This window comes from Sinohyriopsis cumingii, chromosome 7, assembly GCF_028554795.1.
Source record: "Sinohyriopsis cumingii isolate HCF-2022 chromosome 7, ASM2855479v2, whole genome shotgun sequence".
In the NCBI taxonomy this organism is placed as follows: domain Eukaryota; kingdom Metazoa; phylum Mollusca; class Bivalvia; order Unionida; family Unionidae; genus Sinohyriopsis; species Sinohyriopsis cumingii.
In genome coordinates, this window is record NC_142967.1 from 66,022,197 (window position 1) to 66,040,990 (window position 18,794).

General features: G+C 36.4%; 1 protein-coding gene across 1 annotated transcript; it reads left to right on the forward strand.

Moving 5' to 3' along the window:
* Nucleotides 1-3,108: 3,108 nt before the first annotated feature.
* LOC149795430 (protein D1-like) lies at nt 3,109-16,503 on the forward strand. The gene is made up of 4 exons (XM_089965219.1): nt 3,109-3,357; nt 4,350-4,470; nt 10,731-10,868; nt 15,313-16,503. The coding sequence occupies exons 1-4, from the start codon at nt 3,151-3,153 to the stop codon at nt 15,534-15,536; spliced, it is 690 nt and encodes a 229-aa protein (XP_089821345.1). The 5' UTR covers nt 3,109-3,150; the 3' UTR covers nt 15,537-16,503.
* Nucleotides 16,504-18,794: the final 2,291 nt, after the last annotated feature.

Genomic DNA, 18,794 nt, shown 5'->3' on the forward strand with positions numbered 1-18,794 from the left:
AGCGATCAGCTTTAACTGCCTTAAGCCTTTGCCACGGCCAAGGCCTACTTCTAGACGAGAAGAAAGTGAAGAAGAACTGGAGGAAAAACCTGTGAAAGTGAAGAAATTAAAAAAACAGAGAACAAACACACACAAGAAGTCTATGAACGTTTTAAAGTGTTCTGTTGTGAATTGGATTGTAAAATTTGTACCAGACAGAAAACGTAAGTGTCTCTTGGTTTTGACTTACATAATCATAATAAGAACCGAACTCTCTCTCTCTCTTTCTCTCTCTCTCTCTCACACCGTTGGGTGTTTTTTATATATAAAAAACAACAAATCAGGAACGGGAAGCGATCAGCTTTAACTGCCTTAAGCCTTTGCCACGGCCAAGGCCTACTTCTAGACTCGATCTTGTTGATGATGATTTGGTAGAAATCACTAGGCCTGGTATCTCAGGTGTTGTAACAGGGTTAGGCTGTTTGGCTCAGGAAGATCTTTTTCTCTTGGGACGTAATAAATAAGTCTGATACATTTGTTTCAGACTCCTTAACTCTGCCAAAATGTCTAAGAGTACCGTCACCGTTTGACTTTCACTGTCCTCCTTGTCTCCTATACATTGTTTCTTCTCTGCTGCTACTTCTTCTTCCTGTCATTTCTTTCATCTTGCCTCTTCTACTTGCTGTTGCTGTTGAATGAGAAAAGCTTGTTCTGCTTCTTTCTGCTGCTGTACAAATTTCTCCAATTCTTTTTTCTCTCTCTCTGTTTAAAATCCTCGACGTGTGGTAAAGAAGAATGTGGCGAAGGTGCGAATAACGGAACAAATTCTTGCGAAAAAGAGAAAAATCCACTAAATCCCAATTAAAATCGGTCTCATCTGGAGGTAAGACTGTGTTGACTTTGGTAGCCGCTGATATGCCATCGCTTCTTGTCTCCACAGCCGGTGCAATTCATCGTCTTCTTAGTTTCCGTCATGTTTGAAAACTTTGTCGCGTTGATTCACTGCGCACAGACGCTAGTGCATCTGTATAGGGAATGTAACGTCACAGGCAGCTCTCTTCAGATTGGAATACAGACTCCACACAGTGCCGGATTTAGGACAAATGAGGCCCTGTGCTAGTTAAGTTATGAGGCCCCTTACTTGGTAGTCAGGTATACATACTCTGGGCCCTGAAAGAGGTAGGCCTGCTAGGCCTACACAGGTAGTTAGGCATACATACTCAGGGCCCTGAAAGAGGTAGGCCTGGTAGGCCTACACAGGTAGTCAGGCATACATACTCAGGAAGTTTAGGACGTTTTGACTTTTGAAAAACATTTGAAAAATTTATCGTAAAATTTTATTTTGCCAGGAAGATGGGGCCCCCTAGCCAACGGAGCCCTGTGCTTAAGCACACCTATGCACAATGGTAAATCCGGTACTGACTCCACACTGTGACTGAATTTTGTAACGTGTATCGGGATTGGTGAGAAAACTAAATCCGTTTCGATCCGCTCTTCTACTATAAATAACAACGGTTCACTACATTCCCTTTACACGTTCTTGTCTCAACGTTGAATCATCTACCGTCGTATCGTCGATGCTGTTCCATACGGACTTATGTCAGATCATCATGGACAATCATCCGGATCACCGATACGAGCGTTTTGAATAGGAGAATCTACGTGGAGAGACAATGCTGTCTGAAGAGAGTCCTCATCTACGGTCCAGACCAGAAATCAGAAGAAGTTTGAGGAAGAGAAGAAGACCTATGCGATGCCTCCTATGTTAACCGAATGCTGTTTATTTGTCTCTCTCTAGAGTAGCGCGTATTCAGGTCAGACCCTTGCTACATTGTTACCAATGTCCAGTACCGTGATGTCACCTCACATGTTCCATTTCTAATATCCCTATACAATAACCCAACTTTCCCTTGTCGCTATACAGGCCTAATATTCCCCATGTTAAATTTCTTTAACGCTAAACGTGGCTACGGGGTCAGTAAAATTCTTGACCCTAAATGTTCCGACGACCTTTTTTACTGGTGGCCTAGTGGTTAGAGCGGAAGATCGTGGGTTCTATCCTCGGCCGAGTGATACCAAAGACTTGCACACCAAGGTGTAGTTAGGGTTATGGGAAGGTGTAGATAGGATTATCTTAACCTTGGCTAGCGAAAATGGCATCACTACAGATTTTGAAAACGTAAAGCATAAAGGCTATAAAGAGGGCACACTAGTTAACCATTATATATTAATTTATGGTTTGAATATCACCTGCGCTTTACAAACAAAACGGGAGATTCTTTACTAGCACGGTGCCATATTAGCATAGGCGATGTTCATCCGATTTTAATCAGATTGAGGCGATTTTTTCAGACAAAAGAAACCGTGTAGTTTGCCATCTTCGACAAGCTGCAAATAATTCCTTACATTTCTAGAACTTTGAGAGTTACACGCCTTATAACATACATATGTAAGAGCTACACTTTTTTATCCGTTCAGTTCGTTTTAAAAAGCATTTAAACTTGACCTGGCAAATACTGAAACTTGAGTTTTTCCTGAAAAAGAAGGACCTTCCTAGCAACCGTAATTAGTCAGGAGTTTACAATGACAGCTTCTGTTTAGTTAGTACACAAGCAAGTTGACGATGTTACGGGCAACTGCGTGACAGCCAAGTTAGAAATTAAAAAGTGATGAATGAAATGTTTGTATCCTTGATGCAAGTCGTTGTAATTATCAGTAGAGGGCACAAACCACTGGGGTCTGATGTTTATCAATAAGATACGGCAAAACCTTGTGACAGCACAAAATATCCTTATCTGTAGTAGTCTTAATGTTTAGTACCGATAAGGATATTTCGTGTTGTCATATATTTTCTCATATTTTATTAATAAAACGTCCGACTCCAATGATAAAAAGAAACGGAAGGGCAAGTACTATAGTTTGACATAAGCGTATGTGTTATACATTTCAGAACTGGAGAAGGCAAATAAATAAATAAATAAATAAATAAATAATATATGTTCTGTATCGCTGATGATTTAACTGGCCTAGTCTTACGAGGTATTGATTTTATGTTTAATATGATAGCGCGGCTGCAGACAGGAACTTCCTGATGTAAATACACAAGGTATGCTATTTAACAAACTCGTTCCGGTATGCGAGCAATCAGTCGTTAACCAGGAAACCGTCGACATGGTGCTGATTGCACTGGTTAGCGAAAGAAATTGTAGGAACAAGTTTGCATTTCACCGTCAGGCATGGTCCACACTGCTTACAATCGCACTTAGTGTATTTTGTATGCTGGCCGTTACGGCTGTAGAACATGTCAGCCTTGAGAATTTTAAGAATGATGGGGTTGTCCCAGACGTCATTGATGAAGTGCCACCGAAACTGTTGCAGGTAGATTCTGTTTGTTTGAACTTTCTTTTGTACACATTTTTAACAAAAAATTAAACAGTTAATATTATGCAAGCTACAGTAAACGCAAAGCTGGACGTATAAAGGAGGTTGTCTTAAATGTCTATAATCAATTCCATTTCAGTCAATTAGATCTAAATATAGAGACTTGGTGTTAAATGCAGGGGAAAGATACAAACAGCATATAACTCACGAATGGACAACTTTGTCCACGGTGCGGAGCGGATAAGTGATTTTTAAAGCCATACCTTATGATATAAATTAAAGGATAAAACACGTCACAGATTCGATCCGGCCGTATTTTGCACACCCCTGATCTACGTAAAGCCCCGCTGGATTTTAATCTACCCAAGTGTCATTCAGTGTGACAGGCTATCACATACACCAAAATAGTTCTCAACATTCATGATTCAAACTTGGACTCGCTGCTTACGTATGAATGGTCACTGATTTAACTTCAGTCAATGAGATATTACATTTTTTTTTTTTATCCGAGTCAGATATTTTTAATCTTGGGGCCATATACACCAAATAATAATGTAACGTCTCATTAACAAACCCGGCTGTGCAGTCATAATGTTAGACCTGTAACATGCCGCCCCATGTACTGATATAACATTAGAAGTTGTTGTCTTAAAGCAAATATTGACTTTAAAGTTGCAATTAAAATATAATTCTTTTTATTGTGTTGTAAACAAAACTGAGCATTTTCTGGCATTTAAGTGATCATGATTTTCTTGAAAACTAATGTTTAAAATTCAAATAAATTTCTATTTGAAATTAATTTTTTATATTAGCAATTTGAGTCATTTTGTGATATCAGAATTTTCAGAAAATTAAATAAGTTTGTAGTTTATATTAATAATTTAAGCACTTCCTTATATTCCATATTAAATGATTTTCGTGTAGTAGAAAACATGTTAATTTTCTAACATGTACTATTACATCAGAAGCAAATGATTTCTATTTTACAGGTGCAATATGGCAGTATTGATGTCCAGCCTGGGATGATTTTGACCCCTGCTTGGGTCAAGGATCCTCCCAATGTGGAGTACCAGGGAGAAGTCGGAGCATACTACACACTGATCATGCTTGGTATTTTTTGGTTAACTCACCTTGTTAGAGGCAGTGTCAGTCTATGGTACATCCCTATGTTTCATTATTGATCCTTTTACCACATTTATAACATCAGATTTAAAACTGGAGCTAAGTTTAATCTAACTCGATGAATATGTTCTTAAGAACTGCTCTGTTATGGGTTTCCTTGCCATCATGTGGCCAGTATTTCAGCCCGATACAAAATATATTTTTTACATCTCCAAAACTACAGATCTAACTTTGACCAAACTTTGTAGGAATATATTTTATAGCTTCCTTTGGCAACTTTGTGGCACATTTATTAGCTAGGTTGAATATGTATTTTGCACATCTTCAAAAACACCATGGTACCAATTTTGATCAAATTTTGAAGGAAATTTTCTTCAAGACCTGTTCTGCTAAAATTGTATGTGTGTGTGTGTGTGGGGAGTGTGTGTCTTATCTAGCAACATTGTGGCTTGTATAGCAGCCAGATGGAAAATTTCTAGGGACATATATTTGTGACTGCCCTAGCAACTGTATTGCTTGCATGAAAACCATGTTTTTTGTTAGATTTCCTGAAGTACTAAGCTAGTTTTCATCAAACTTTTTGGAATGTTTCTTTGGACATGTTCTAAGTTGTGTTGTTTACAGCTTTCATAGCAATTTGAGTGACTTCCATGGCAACCGGGTGATAAATATATCTATGATACTTAAAACAAGAAAACTAATTGCTAGTCATTTATGATCAAATTTGGTAGGAAACTTTGTGGTGGTAGTTTCTCTAGCAACCAAGTGGCTTCAATAGCAACAGAGGAGGAAAATGCATTTATGACAGTTCAAACAAAACTTTAAAGCCAATTTTGAACCAGTTTTCCGGGAATGATCCTTGGGACAATTATTCTCTAGAAGTTGTGTTTTTAATGGCTTACTTGTCCACCATCTTGCTTCTCCAGCAACCAGATGGAAAATTTAATTTTTCTCTCTGATGCCATTAATCCTGTTTGTATTAAACTTGCTGGGGATGATGCTTTTGCATGTATTGCTACTTTTTATTTTTTATCAGTTTCCCTGCAACAAGGAGGAAAATGTATTTCTTATGTATCTACCAAAAACAACCAAGTCAGCTTTTATCAGACTTAGTAGGAAGGTGTTTTTGGAGGCTCCCTAGCATCCAGGTGAAAAATGTGTTTTTAACATCACCTTTTTAACTACTGGACCAATTTTGATCAGACTTTTGTTGGAATTCCATATAAAAAATTCTACCAAAGTCTGACCTGTTAGTGGTTTCCCAAGCTACCAGCATGGAAAATGTATTTCCACTTCTGTAGCAACCAGGTTGAAAAGGTTATTTTTATATCTACCCTTATGCTTTTGTTCAAATTTTATGTAAAATTATTTGTTCTTCTAAGGATGAGCATTTTGAGGCCTTTATTAGCCATTTTGACTTTTATTGCAACCAATATTACCTGACAGTTGGTGTAATATTGTCTTCTGGATTCGCATGAGCCATGAGTTTGGTCTCAACCTCTTTGGGCCTTTTGTTCTTCTCTTTACCCTATTGAATATTGCACAAGAGTCACAATGTTCACTTGGGTCCATCAAATCTTGTGCTCAGAGCCAAGCAGGAACTGCCTTAGTGTTAGGTCAGGGCTACCATAAATCAAACTCGGGTAGTCTCATGAACATATTTGTTTTATATTTATTTTAAAAATATCAATAAAAATCTTTTGCAAATAACAATATTATGACTCATTACATGGGGAAAACAGAAGTCTAAAGCTAACAGTACAATACCAATAATTACTAGCTTTTTCTAGGCTACCTGGTTTTTCTCCAAGCTGGGCTATCATCTGATTTTAAAATTTGCTCAACCTTGTGTATTGTTGTGTTTTTTTGTTTTGTTTTTTTCATCATTCTTTCAATTTCTTTCACAGTTCTGGTAATACCTGGGTGAAATATCATTCTCTTCTTCACATCTATGAATTAGTATCTGTCTTCACAAATAAGTTAATTAAGGTGCATAAAAAGATGTAAGATCAATTTGCCAGAGCAACAGAGGTCAAAGTTACTGAATGTTGATACCTTGGGATTCAGTTTTTATGCACCCACAGTAATAGCAGAAGGGCAGGGTCGGTGCTACCATATAGGCAAACTAGGGCGCTAATTTCAGGGGGCGCATTTTTAATTTTATTGTTTATAAATTTGGAAATCGATATTTTCACGGGGGTGGGGAGGCGCCAGAAGGGGGTATATTGTTTTGGTGAATTCTGCCCAAAGCCCAAAGTTCCTTATGTATATCTATATTTTTTATAACTCCTTGTACATGATTTTGTCTAATTTTTGTAATGTTTATTAATGACTATAAATTGTAGTGATTATCTGTAGCTGGATTTGGTCGGGTCTTTGTTAAGATATTAAAGAACATAAAATTACATAGGATCTATAAATAGATGCTTTCATACATCTTGAAAGTTACTAATAATACAATTATTAGTAAATATGTTTACATGATTCTGCCTTTTCACATTGGACAGCTGGTAACTAAGAAGAATAAAGTTAATTCCTATTCGATGAGTTAGGTCATATGAATAGGAATGTTTGAAATGTTAAATACAGTAGTAAGATCTGTCATGTGGGGTATATTGTGAAATATAGATGTAATAGACTCTTGAAGGTGTATATAACTAAGAGAACTGAGCAATCAGATTCATTCCTATTTTGGATTTATTTTTATTTCTTGTTTTCCTGTTTTAACATAGGTCTGCAGACGTATTTTATATTGTACTTAGATATTAGTTGAGAGGCAAAACATTTGTTGGGATTGTTAAGTGGAAATAGAAGGTATTCATTGGACTATAATATTATTCTAGAGTTATTGTGAATTATTCAAAGGAGTTCTGAACAACACAATTTTGACAACGTCATGATTCTTTGCAGGCCAGTACATTAACTGGTCTGAAATGTGTACAGATTGTTTCATTCTTTTGGACTCATTTTTTCAGTTTTCATTTTATAAGTTTAATAATTAAATTATTGACAAGTTTTACAAAATTTGCTGGTTTTGATTCTTTCTGTTAATTAGTCTATGACCATAGAGTCATAACACTTGAAGTTCATATGCATGTATGTCTGTCACAGACTTGTTTTTATCAGAGTAGAAAAACCTATTAAAGTTAGAGCCATGAAACATTATACACTTTAATAAAGTTATAGTTGGACTACAACATTTTTTTGACAAAAATCTTCATAAAACAACTTAGCAAAAACCACCTGAGGTAGGCAGATGGAACATGGTAGGCATATTTGTAATCATTATGACCTGATTCATGTTTCTTTTGGCTATTACAGCAGTTTTCCAATTTGTTTATGCATTTTTTAAACTTTTAGCACTTGGACATTTTTAACTCAAGGTTCTTAGTATGAATGAGTGAAAAGCACTTGAGGTTGAAAAATTAAATTTCTTAGATTTGTATTCATATTTGGATTTTCATGCAGTCATCAAGCAGTTATTCACTTCATTAGTTTTACATTTTTTGAAGGATACTTTTTCTTTACTAAAACCTTTTTAGCACAATTTTGTTAAATCGACATAAGTAGATAAATGAAAAGTAGCATACTTCTTTGTATTTTACATCTAACTGATCCTGATTGGATTGTGATGCCATTATGAAATGATTCCAAATTTTCCAATATTTTTTAATTTTTTGGATCAGCAGTGGAGGAATATGTGTTTTACAAATAAAGATCCAGTTATTTAAATGCCAGCTATTAGTCAGAGCATGCCATATTTTCCATGTGTCCATTCATATATTTGTCTTTTAGCATCAGACTTTGGCAAGGGCAAACTGATATCTGAAGGAAACACAACTCTGTGTTTGTAAGACACTTATCATCACACTTTCCCATCTTGACTACACAGATTTGAGCTACATGTATTTAGATAGGTCCCAGAGAATAGGGACTCTTACCAGGTTGGGCATGTGCATTTGTCTTTCTTATTCCTCGTGAGTATTTATCTGGTTATATGTAGGGTATTGCAATAGTTACAAACAAAGTTATGACCCAGGGGCTGCATTCATTTCCAAGTTATGACCCAGGGGCTACATTCATACAGGTTGCTACAGACCCAGGGGCTGCATTCATGTGGATAGCTATTGGTTGCATGATTAGTGTATGTTTGGTTATAGGGTTGTGATCACAATTATTTCCAAATTACAACCCAGGGGCTAGGTCCATGTGGGTAAGGATGGACCCCAGGTAAATGTTGGTTGCATGTATTGATTTGTGACCAGTAAGGGTATACATGGTCAAAAATGATAGAGGTCTCAGTAGTTTTATGTTATGACAGGCCTAGAATTTAACATAAATTTCATTGTACATGTAGCCAGAAGGACTAGTAGATTTGAAACTAACTAGTTCTGCAGAATCTTTGCTAGTCCTTCCCATAAAACAATGTCAGTTACATATTGAGAATTACTTGCCCTTGGACTATTGAACTTATTAAAACTACTAGTCAGACAGTAAATTTACTAGCCATGGGACAGCAGACTACTGCTCATTTTGAACCATGTGTTATGACCAAGGTGGGAAGGGAAAGACTCCAGGCATCAACCTATATACCTCTGTGGTGCTGTACACTCGCATGTAGTATGTCAAAGGCCACACAAGTACTTTAGCAGTTCTTGCTTGGTTTCATTATCAGTGTGTACGACACATGACAGTGTCCTGGTGTAGGTGGGTGCATTCCATCTGTCTCCTCTTGTTGCAGATTAATTATGAGACTGAAATTGTTACTTATTGAAAAGAAACGGTTAATACTCTGTTGCATATCAGACTCAGATTTGCTATTCAGGAAACAGTAATCAGAAAGTAGGAGATCATGAACAAAACACATCCTGTAACTTTGTTTTCACTTGTTGTTTACTCAGATTGAAGAACCTGTCATCAGTCCAGTATCTAATGTAGGTCGCAGTGTCATAGCCACAGAAGGCATGAGTAAGCATGGCAGAGAACATCTTACTAAAGAAGGTTAGGGCCAACACTCAGCCTTGCTTGACACCATTGGTGACTGGGAATGGTTCAGATGACTGTGTGTCATCCACAACACAAGCAAGCATGCATCATAGAATTACCAACCCATCACAACTAATTTCCTGGGCAACCACATTTTGCCATGTTCTTCCAACGTACCCAAATATTTACTCTGTCAGAAGCTTTTGTCAGGTTAACAAATGTTGTGTACAAGTTGTAGTTTTGTTCCTGGCAATTCTTTTGGACTTGATTAGCAGCAAACACCATGTCTGAGGTCCTTGCCCTTTCCTGAACTCACGCTCTTCTCAGACAGGAGCCTTTTATCAATGTGATGCACAAGTTGATTTATCAGAAATCTGGTGAGGACTTTGCTTGCTATTGACAGCATGGAGATGCCCCAATGGTTGTCATTGGATTGTCTCTTGCCTTTCTGCTTGTACAAGTGGACAATGGATGCATCCTTGCACTACTCGGGTATAGTTCCTTGAGACCACTTTGACGGAAAGAATTCAGTCAGTTTTTGGTTCTGTTTGAGCTGCCGACTTTGTAGATGTCTGCTAGTATAACATCTGCTCTAGGTGCTTTGCCATTTGACAACAGGTCAGTTGCTTTAAGTTTCAGTTGGCAGTGGAGGATAAGCAAGAAATATGTTGATGTCCAACTGGGGTAGTCTGAGTCAGTTACATCCATGGCTTTAGATGACTGTTGGTCAAGAATGTTGTTTAAGTGTCCTGCCTATCTATGCCCCATCATTTAGCAATGGCAATTATTGCCCAGATCACATGCTCCAATGCCCAAACATGCAGTGTATATGTTCATCCCCCAGAAAGTATGGAAACAGGTAGAAGGTAATAACATAATTAACAGTGACATGAACAATGGCACAATCAGGGTTGTGTGGTCCCCAACATTTCCAGTGATTGCTCAGCATTTGTCTTCCAAAAGATTTCTTGAATTCCCTTTTAATCAGCAGTATATGGCAATGATTGTTCTGATATGCTGTTAAACACTATTCATATATATATATATATATATATATATATATATATATATATATATATATATATATATATATATATATTATACATGTAATGCCATCTTTGAGGCACATTCAAATTACCAGTAATACGAGAATCCAAAGACCTTTCCATTCAATTTTGTTTTTATTCATCAAGTCCTATACCTTTCCAGGAATTACTATTCATTTTCATACTTAAACTATAGTGCCATATATTTTTTTGTAGACCCAGATGCACCAAGTCGTGTGAATCCAGTGTCTGGAGAATGGCAACATTGGTTAGTCACGAATATTCCAGGCAGTGATATAAAACAGGGACAAGAAAACACAGAATATGTCGGTGCTGGTCCACCAAAAGGCACAGGTATGTAGACTACTGCTTGTTTTATGATACAGTTAGGCTGTCATACATGAGTGTCATGGGACATAAAAATGTAATAAGCTCAAGGTTCCTGCAGTGAGAATTATTTGTGTATTTTTAGTCATTACATATCTAATAACAAAGTATATTTGGATGACACATGTATCACACCACTTAGTGAGGCAATACTGTGATACTGGTTGGAAGACATATTGAGGACACTGGTGAATGACTACCATGTTTACCTTTGTCATCAGACACTGTAAATTTTCCATCAGTCATGATTGATGATATTATTATTGACCTTGATTTTTGGACACATTAAATAGGATCAGTGAGTTTGCATGAAGAGACAAACAATTATTTAATTTACTTCAGAGCCCAATATTAGTTAAATGAAAACTAGTCAATAAAAGACTATAAAAAGTGTCTATTTTAAGATCATAAGCCATAATTTTGCATGTGTGTGTGTCGATGTGTGTGTGTGTGTGCATCTGTGAGAGAGAGAGAGACACACACACACACAGATGCAGACCATGATGCTTGAATAAACTTTCAACTGCTGAATACCAAACATTCGGATGATAGTGTGATGTTTGAATGGAAAAAAGAATCAAATTAACACCAACAAATCACATTAACACCTACAAATCACATTAACACCTACAATTTAATATTGACACCGCATGCTACTTTATTAGTGGTCCATGACAGTGCAAGCACTTGCTGGCTAATTGTGAGTCAGTATTAAAATGATAATGATGGTGATACACTTCACACCAGGCAGCTCTTGGGATTATTATGCTTGAGTTGGTATTAAAATGGTGATACACTTCACACAAGGCAGCTCTTGGAACTATTACGCTTGAGTCTGTATTAAAATGGTGATACACTTCTCACCAGGCAGCTCTTGGGATTATTACGCTTGAGTTGGTATTAAAATGGTGATACACTTCACACCAGGCAGCTCTTGGGATTATTATGCTTGAGTTGGTATTAAAATGGTGACACACTTCACACCAGGCAGCTCTTGGAACTATTACGCTTGAGTTGGTATTAAAATGGTGATACACTTCAAACCAGGCAGCTCTTGGGATTATTACGCTTGAGTTGGTATTAAAATGGTGATACACTTCACACCTGAGGCAGCTGTTGGGATTATTTGGCTTGAGTCTCTATTAAAATGGTGATACACTTCACACCAGGCAGCTCTTGGGACTATTATGCTTGAGCCTGTATTAAAATGGTGATACACTTCACACCAGGCAGCTCTTGGGACTATTACGCTCAAGTTGGTATTAAAATGGTGATACACTTCACACCAGGCAGCTCTTGGGGTTATTAAGCTTGAGTCATTATTAAAATGGTAATTTACTTCACAAAAGGCAGCTCTTGCGACTGTTAGAGACTAAATGTTAAGCAATGGCAGCAATATTTCTTTGCATTTTCTTTGCATGATGGCTCCAGTCTTTGATAATCTTCAAAAAACAACTGAATCTTATTCTCAGTTTTGACACTTTATCTGCCATGTCCATAAGTTTCCCATGAAAAACATGATTATCTAGTCCCCAAACCTTCATCATGACCAATTTTATGAGACTAATTAATCTTAACTAAAGACTATTTTGACACTGATATATACCTGACACAATGTATGCTGTATAAGCAATAATATGCTGATGGAATACTATCACCCCTGGGCAGTTTATACAGTTTGTTGTCACAGAAGTATTAAAAGTAAAAGTTTTCAGAAAATGATCACCATTCCACAGATTACTTAAATAACTGACTACAGCTGGGACAGTTTATGTTACTATATTTATTACTGTAGGAGACAGTCCATTTGACTAATTTCTGATGTAGCTAAAGTAAAAGAAGTGGAACTAGCCAATTCATTAAAAACTTGATAAACGATACATCTGTGTTAATTTATATAAAAAACCATAGCTTATACATCTTGCTTTTGTTTGTTAAAGATTATTGGCTGGTTCAAGATCAGTTGCAATGTTTCTTTGATTTTGCTCTTTACATGTAATCATGAAAAGCTGTGTGTGATTATTACTAAAGGTAGGAGGAAATGTGATTCCTTTTTGAAGGCAAAATGTCAAAATGCAACTGTATAATCTACCACCAGGAATAACAATATGTGACATATTTAGTCATGCTCCCTAACGACTATACAGATGCAGAAAGATTACTTTTAGCATTCAATGCCATCCCATTTCAAATGAGTGTAGAGGTGAACACTAATAAAATTGGCACCTGAAAATCCTCTAATGATCCAGCTGAGAGAAGCAAAGTCTGCATGCATTCCATTGTCGAAGAAATAGTGGCATTCAGGAGTAATTCATAAATAGGTCATAAATGAATGAAAGTGGATGTAAACTACTGATCTTGTTTGATAATGGATTTCAAAGACCGGAACTGTGTTATTTGATCAGAGTCAATTGTTGAAAATTGGATGTAATGCACTTCACTGTTCATGCTGTTGGAGGCAGTAATAGCAAGTGTCATGGCAAGTAATAGCAAGTGTCATGGCAAGTAATAGCAAGTGTCATAATATTAAACCCATTTATTTACCTTTTAAATTAAATATTTTTGTCATGAAATCATTCCAAGAGTATGTCACCTTTATTTAATGAAAATCATCGGTCAGGAAATTAGCCAGGGTTACAAGGGCTGCTTTGGTTTTTATCACTATGTAATGGAAAACCAAACCATGACCTGAGGAAAAATAAAATGAAATGAAAATGAGGCATCCCAAAGTTTGGCTGGTTTGGTGGCAGTGCCTGCATGCAAGTGTTCACAAATGTTAAATAAAATTGATTTTTGAAAATTCACACATTAAACACAAAGTAAAGTAAAATTTTATCATGAAGAATGTTGTAAATATATTTCAGTTATATATAATGTTCATTGATATCTTTTGAAGCTTACGATAGAAGTCTTTCATGAATGATTGCAGACAGTATGTCTAAAGTACAAGTCATTCAGGTCATGTTGTTTAAGTCATTCAGGTCATGTTATACAAGTCATTCAGGTCAAGTTGTACAAGTCATTAGAAGTCATATTATACAAGTCATAGAGGTCATGTTCATGTGCAGTGGCAATTATTTCAGCTTGGTGACATTTCTGATGATGCTAACATATGGTTGTCAAGAACTCAGTTCTGACCTGTATTTGCTGAGAGAATCCAGCAGGGAAGTTTAAACACCAGTATCATCCAGTTAGTGTGTGTGATTGATATGGATATAGTCATAACACTATGATGTCTGCAATGTGGCAGTTAATAGTGATGTCTAACAGTGGGGCATCATGCCACAGACATGTAGCATGATGTCACACCCAGTCACATTATCCTGACACCAGGACGAACAGTCCTAAATCTAACCTTTTAATGCTGAGTGCCTAGTGAGGCAGCAATTAGTACCACTTTTATAAGTCTTTGGTATGACTTGGCCATGGTTCAAATCTGTGACCTTCTGGCATTCTGAGGCGGATGCTCTAACCCAGTGCTGTCCAACCTGCGGCCTACAGGCCACATGCGGCCCACGGGCTGATTTAAATGGCCCGCCAGAGCTCGAGCAGATATACAGTTGTTGCTTTTCGGTTTTCTGCTGCGGCCCTCGGCTTCAAGAAAAACATTTTTCAGTGGCCCATGGTGTCAAAAAGGTTGGTCAGCACTGCTCTAACTGCCAGGCCACCAGAGCAGTGCCAGATGGGTTGCACTGCTGATACTAAAAACTGTATCTAATTAATTGACAGACATGATTAAGATAAAAGTTTTTGGTTTGAACCAGAACTTAATAAATGTTCCATTTCGTTTGAATAAACTGATGTTTTAAAAGACATCATTTAAGAAAAAATATTCTAATGCCACATGCAATGTTTCTGAAAAATTAAAAGAACACAGAAGAAGAGAACTTGAAAGATGATTTGCATAATTCAGAGTGTCTTTATTTGCCATGCTTGTGTTTCACCTCACAGCAGTTCTTCTTACACAAGTTGACCTTGATATGCAAACCAGTTCTGATCAAAGAAGTATATTCTCCAAGACTATAAGGAGGAAGAAACATGTCTACCAGTAGTTGTTTATCCAGAATGTCTTGATAAATATACACATATGTAGAAACTAAATGATTTGATGTGACAAATGATGAAAACCAGCAGAATATCTTGATAAGTATAAACAATGTAGAAACTAAATGATTTGATGTGACAAATGATGAAAACCGGTGCTTTCCAGGATATGCTGCAAATCGTCAAAAAATGTGCCTTGAGATGGCATGAAAAAAGAATAAGTAGCACATTTATTTATTCATTTAGCCAAACTTCGATGAAAAGAGTTCTTTTTTTTTTGTCACAGATCTACAAAGATGCACAAAATGATTAGGCACACGGTCAGCAATTGTGCTTAGCTTTTGAACATCGACTTAATATTTTGCAGGGCTCCATCGCTATGTCTTCTTGTTGTATAAACAACCACAAGGGAAGATGAAGTTCAGAGGCCTACCAAAACTGACTAATCATAGTGGCATGGGCAGAGCAGGCTATAATGTGCGAAGATTCATTACAATGTATGGGCTGGAAGGAAATTTGGTGGCAGGCAATTTCTTCAAGGCAAAATATGATGATTATGTGCCCACCCTGTACCAGCAGTTGGCCGGATAATTCCTGGAACACCTTTTTACTCTGATGAATTTGCATCTGTATTTCTCTGTTTGTAGGAATATTTTAAAATAGGAAGTAAAAGTAAACATTCAGTAACAAAAAAATCTGGTTTAAATTAAAAGTTCATGCTTATTAATATGTACATTTTATGATTCGTACATACAAATCAGCATATGCAATACAGGAAATTAAATTTTTTGCCAAGACTCGCTTTCTTTATTAATTCAAATAAGGAATAACTATTTAATCAAATGCCACTAAAAAGCAAAGATATTTATTTTTAACTTGACCCTTTAAACATGTAGTTAGAAAGTTGATGTTTAACTCACCCTAACATCGTTGACGACTCTAGTTTGAATACTGACCACTATGGTGCAAGGACATATGTGCAAGTGCTTTCCTACTGTACATTTATAGGGTTATTTAAAAATAGTTTGCAGTGTTTGTTTTGTTGAAGCTTTTCAAATTAAATAAGCTTATACTGGTCCAGTGGTACTTGATTCAATACAGTATCTTTACCTATCTTATGTCAGTGTACTCTAGTTGCTATTATCATTTATAGCTTACAGCAATGGCTTAAACCATAATGATTCCTCCAAGTGTGTATGTCAGAAAATAATTAGGAACTTGGAGGCCCAAATTGAAGAATCTAAACAACAGTTACATGCTATCAAGTCAGCACAGGAAAGGATTAAAGAGCAGCCTGTACGAAATTTTCCACATGGAATGGATATGGTATGATTTTTGTAGAGCATATTTTAATAGGAAGCCAACAAAATTACTTTTCATAATAAACATTAGATCAAGCCCAAAATCCACCTTGCACCAAATTTTCTAAGTCCAAAGATTCATCTATGCTTGTACTACCAGATATTAATTTTCTGATCATGTTTACATTTTCCCTACGTTTTTGGTCATGTCTTTGTTTTTAAACATCTGTGGAAATAAATTAAAGAAAACTGGCATACATCTGTTTCTTCAAATTTATATGAGTATAGAGTCATCCTTCCACATCAGCTACACTGACATATACATGTGCTGTAACTCCCATCAATATTTCTATTTTAATCAGATAGTTTAGGTTATTAATTCTTCAGAGAGTATTTTCCATGATGCTATAATACATGAGCCTGCTTTCCATATGGAAAAAAGTGCTTATGGATTAAAGTTGCAAATTTATTCCATATGGAATTTTCACTTGCTGTGAAGTACTTATGGAATTAATATGGAATAAATTGTCTGATTCCATAAGTTTTTCAGTCCATATCTCTTCCATACGGATTCCATAAGATTCCATACGGAATCCATGAGAAATTTCTGTACAGGAAGTAACCTCATGTGATTAGCAATCCAGACAGACTCCCAAATATAGCAGATGTCCAGACACAGACAATCCCAATACCAGCCAAAAGAAAATGTAAAATGACCATACAAGTAACAACTGATACCCAAAGTAATCCTGCATTGCAAACAACAGTACCCCTCTCTTAGTCATGTACCACACCTGCAACATCAATTAAAGTACCCATGGCCCTCAGCTCTGACAAGTCTTTTGCCTCCACTGACAACTGCATTTCCCACTGCTCAGATGTGTCAGCATTAGCTCGATTAGCTCACACAACTGAGACACCAATTCCAGCACCCTTTCCTTAAAGAGATATTTATGAAATACGAACCACAATCCAACACAGGAAATCACAAGCCTGAGAAAAGACACCTGGACTGTTACAATTGGTTCCTCAATATTGAATAGCATAATACCAAGGAGACTTCTTGAAACAGATGCACGGACTCTTAGAGGTGCAAAAATCAACATCACGGACAGAATAATGAATACTGACCTAACCAAATACAACCAAATTATTATTTTAGGTGGAAATGATGCCAGTGACGGAAGGTCACTAAATCAGATCAGAACAGATTTTGAAAGTTTATGCTGCTAAGCATTGCAGCCCAGATACATGTAAAATAATATCAGGACTACCTCCTTGTGTGGACACTAGGGTGAAAGTAAGCAATGATCTGATTATTGACCTTTGTGAAGACTTCAACATACAGTACATTCCACATCTTTCTTTCTTCAGAACCAGGACGTCAACCTAAGCCTCCACCGCAGACACAAAATTCATTTAAGTAGAAAAGTAACCTCTCAACTACTGAGAAATATTAACATGTATGCCCTCATTTTCAGGCACTATAATAAAGAGTGCTGTCTCTACTGTGGAGAAACTGGGCATGTCACAGGTGTGCCATCATGGAAAACAGATTGAGTGCTTCAGATGCCATAAATTTGGACACAAACAAAAGCTCTGTGAATCAATAAATACTAGGAAGCTGGCAAAGATGAGAATGCCAATGCTTCATTTATAACAAATCCAAATGTACCTAGTGAGACTATTGACTCTAACTATTCAATGGATGGACACTATGGTAAATGCAAAAGTTAACGGATTTTCAGGGATTGTATGTGACTTTGAAGATGCTAATATATATGAACATTTAAATATGGAAATAGGATGTCAGACTGATAAAAGTAGTATGGAGACAATCTCATTGAGTACCCCATTGCATGATGACATACATATAACTGATATGAAACTAAATACAAAAGGTTTTAACATAGGTCACTTAAATGTACAAGGTATAGTTGGAGAAATAGACCAGATTAAGCTAATGTTGTCTTCAAGGAAAATAATATACATGTTTTAGGACTCACTGAAACCAAATTAAATGCTAACCACAATGATAATCTTGTTCACTGTCAAGGTTATAATCAACCATTATGTAGGGACAGAGAGACATCAGGTCTTTATAACATATATTAGATTTAATTTATATTTAATTAAGTTGTATTTGATTTGATTTGATTGTTTGTGGGTTTTGGAATCTTTTTATGTTCTTAACATGTCAAAATAATGTAATTTTGTTTACAAGGAATTTGATATTTTCCAGAAAATTCAGTTTGATCTGAATGTTTCTATAAATACCTAATAATAGAAACACTTGTTTCTATTTTTGACATAGTTCCTGGCCTTGATTGAGGGTCAAGTAAACAACTTTTTTCTGGGAGTAAAATGATTGGTTCTTATCAAGGACATGCAGGAGCTATGTGACTTTTACATGTAAACATGATCATGTCATCCTCTATTTCACAATATATTTTGCAATTAGGCATTTCCGAAATTGCAAAATACTTAGTATTAATAGTGATGTTTAGAGAGAGAGATCTCAGAATCCGGGCCTTTAAACACTTGATGT

What these genes read in the sequence shown, in the direction of transcription:
- LOC149795430 (XM_089965219.1), top strand. Translation starts at nt 3,151, where the DNA reads ATGGTGCTGATTGCACTGGTTAGCGAAAGAAATTGTAGGAACAAGTTT. An exon ending in CTACACACTGATCATGCTTG is followed by an intron (nt 4,471 to 10,730) that starts GTATTTTTTGGT and finishes ATTTTTTTGTAG; the next exon opens with ACCCAGATGCACCAAGTCGT. An exon ending in TGGTCCACCAAAAGGCACAG is followed by an intron (nt 10,869 to 15,312) that starts GTATGTAGACTA and finishes AATATTTTGCAG; the next exon opens with GGCTCCATCGCTATGTCTTC.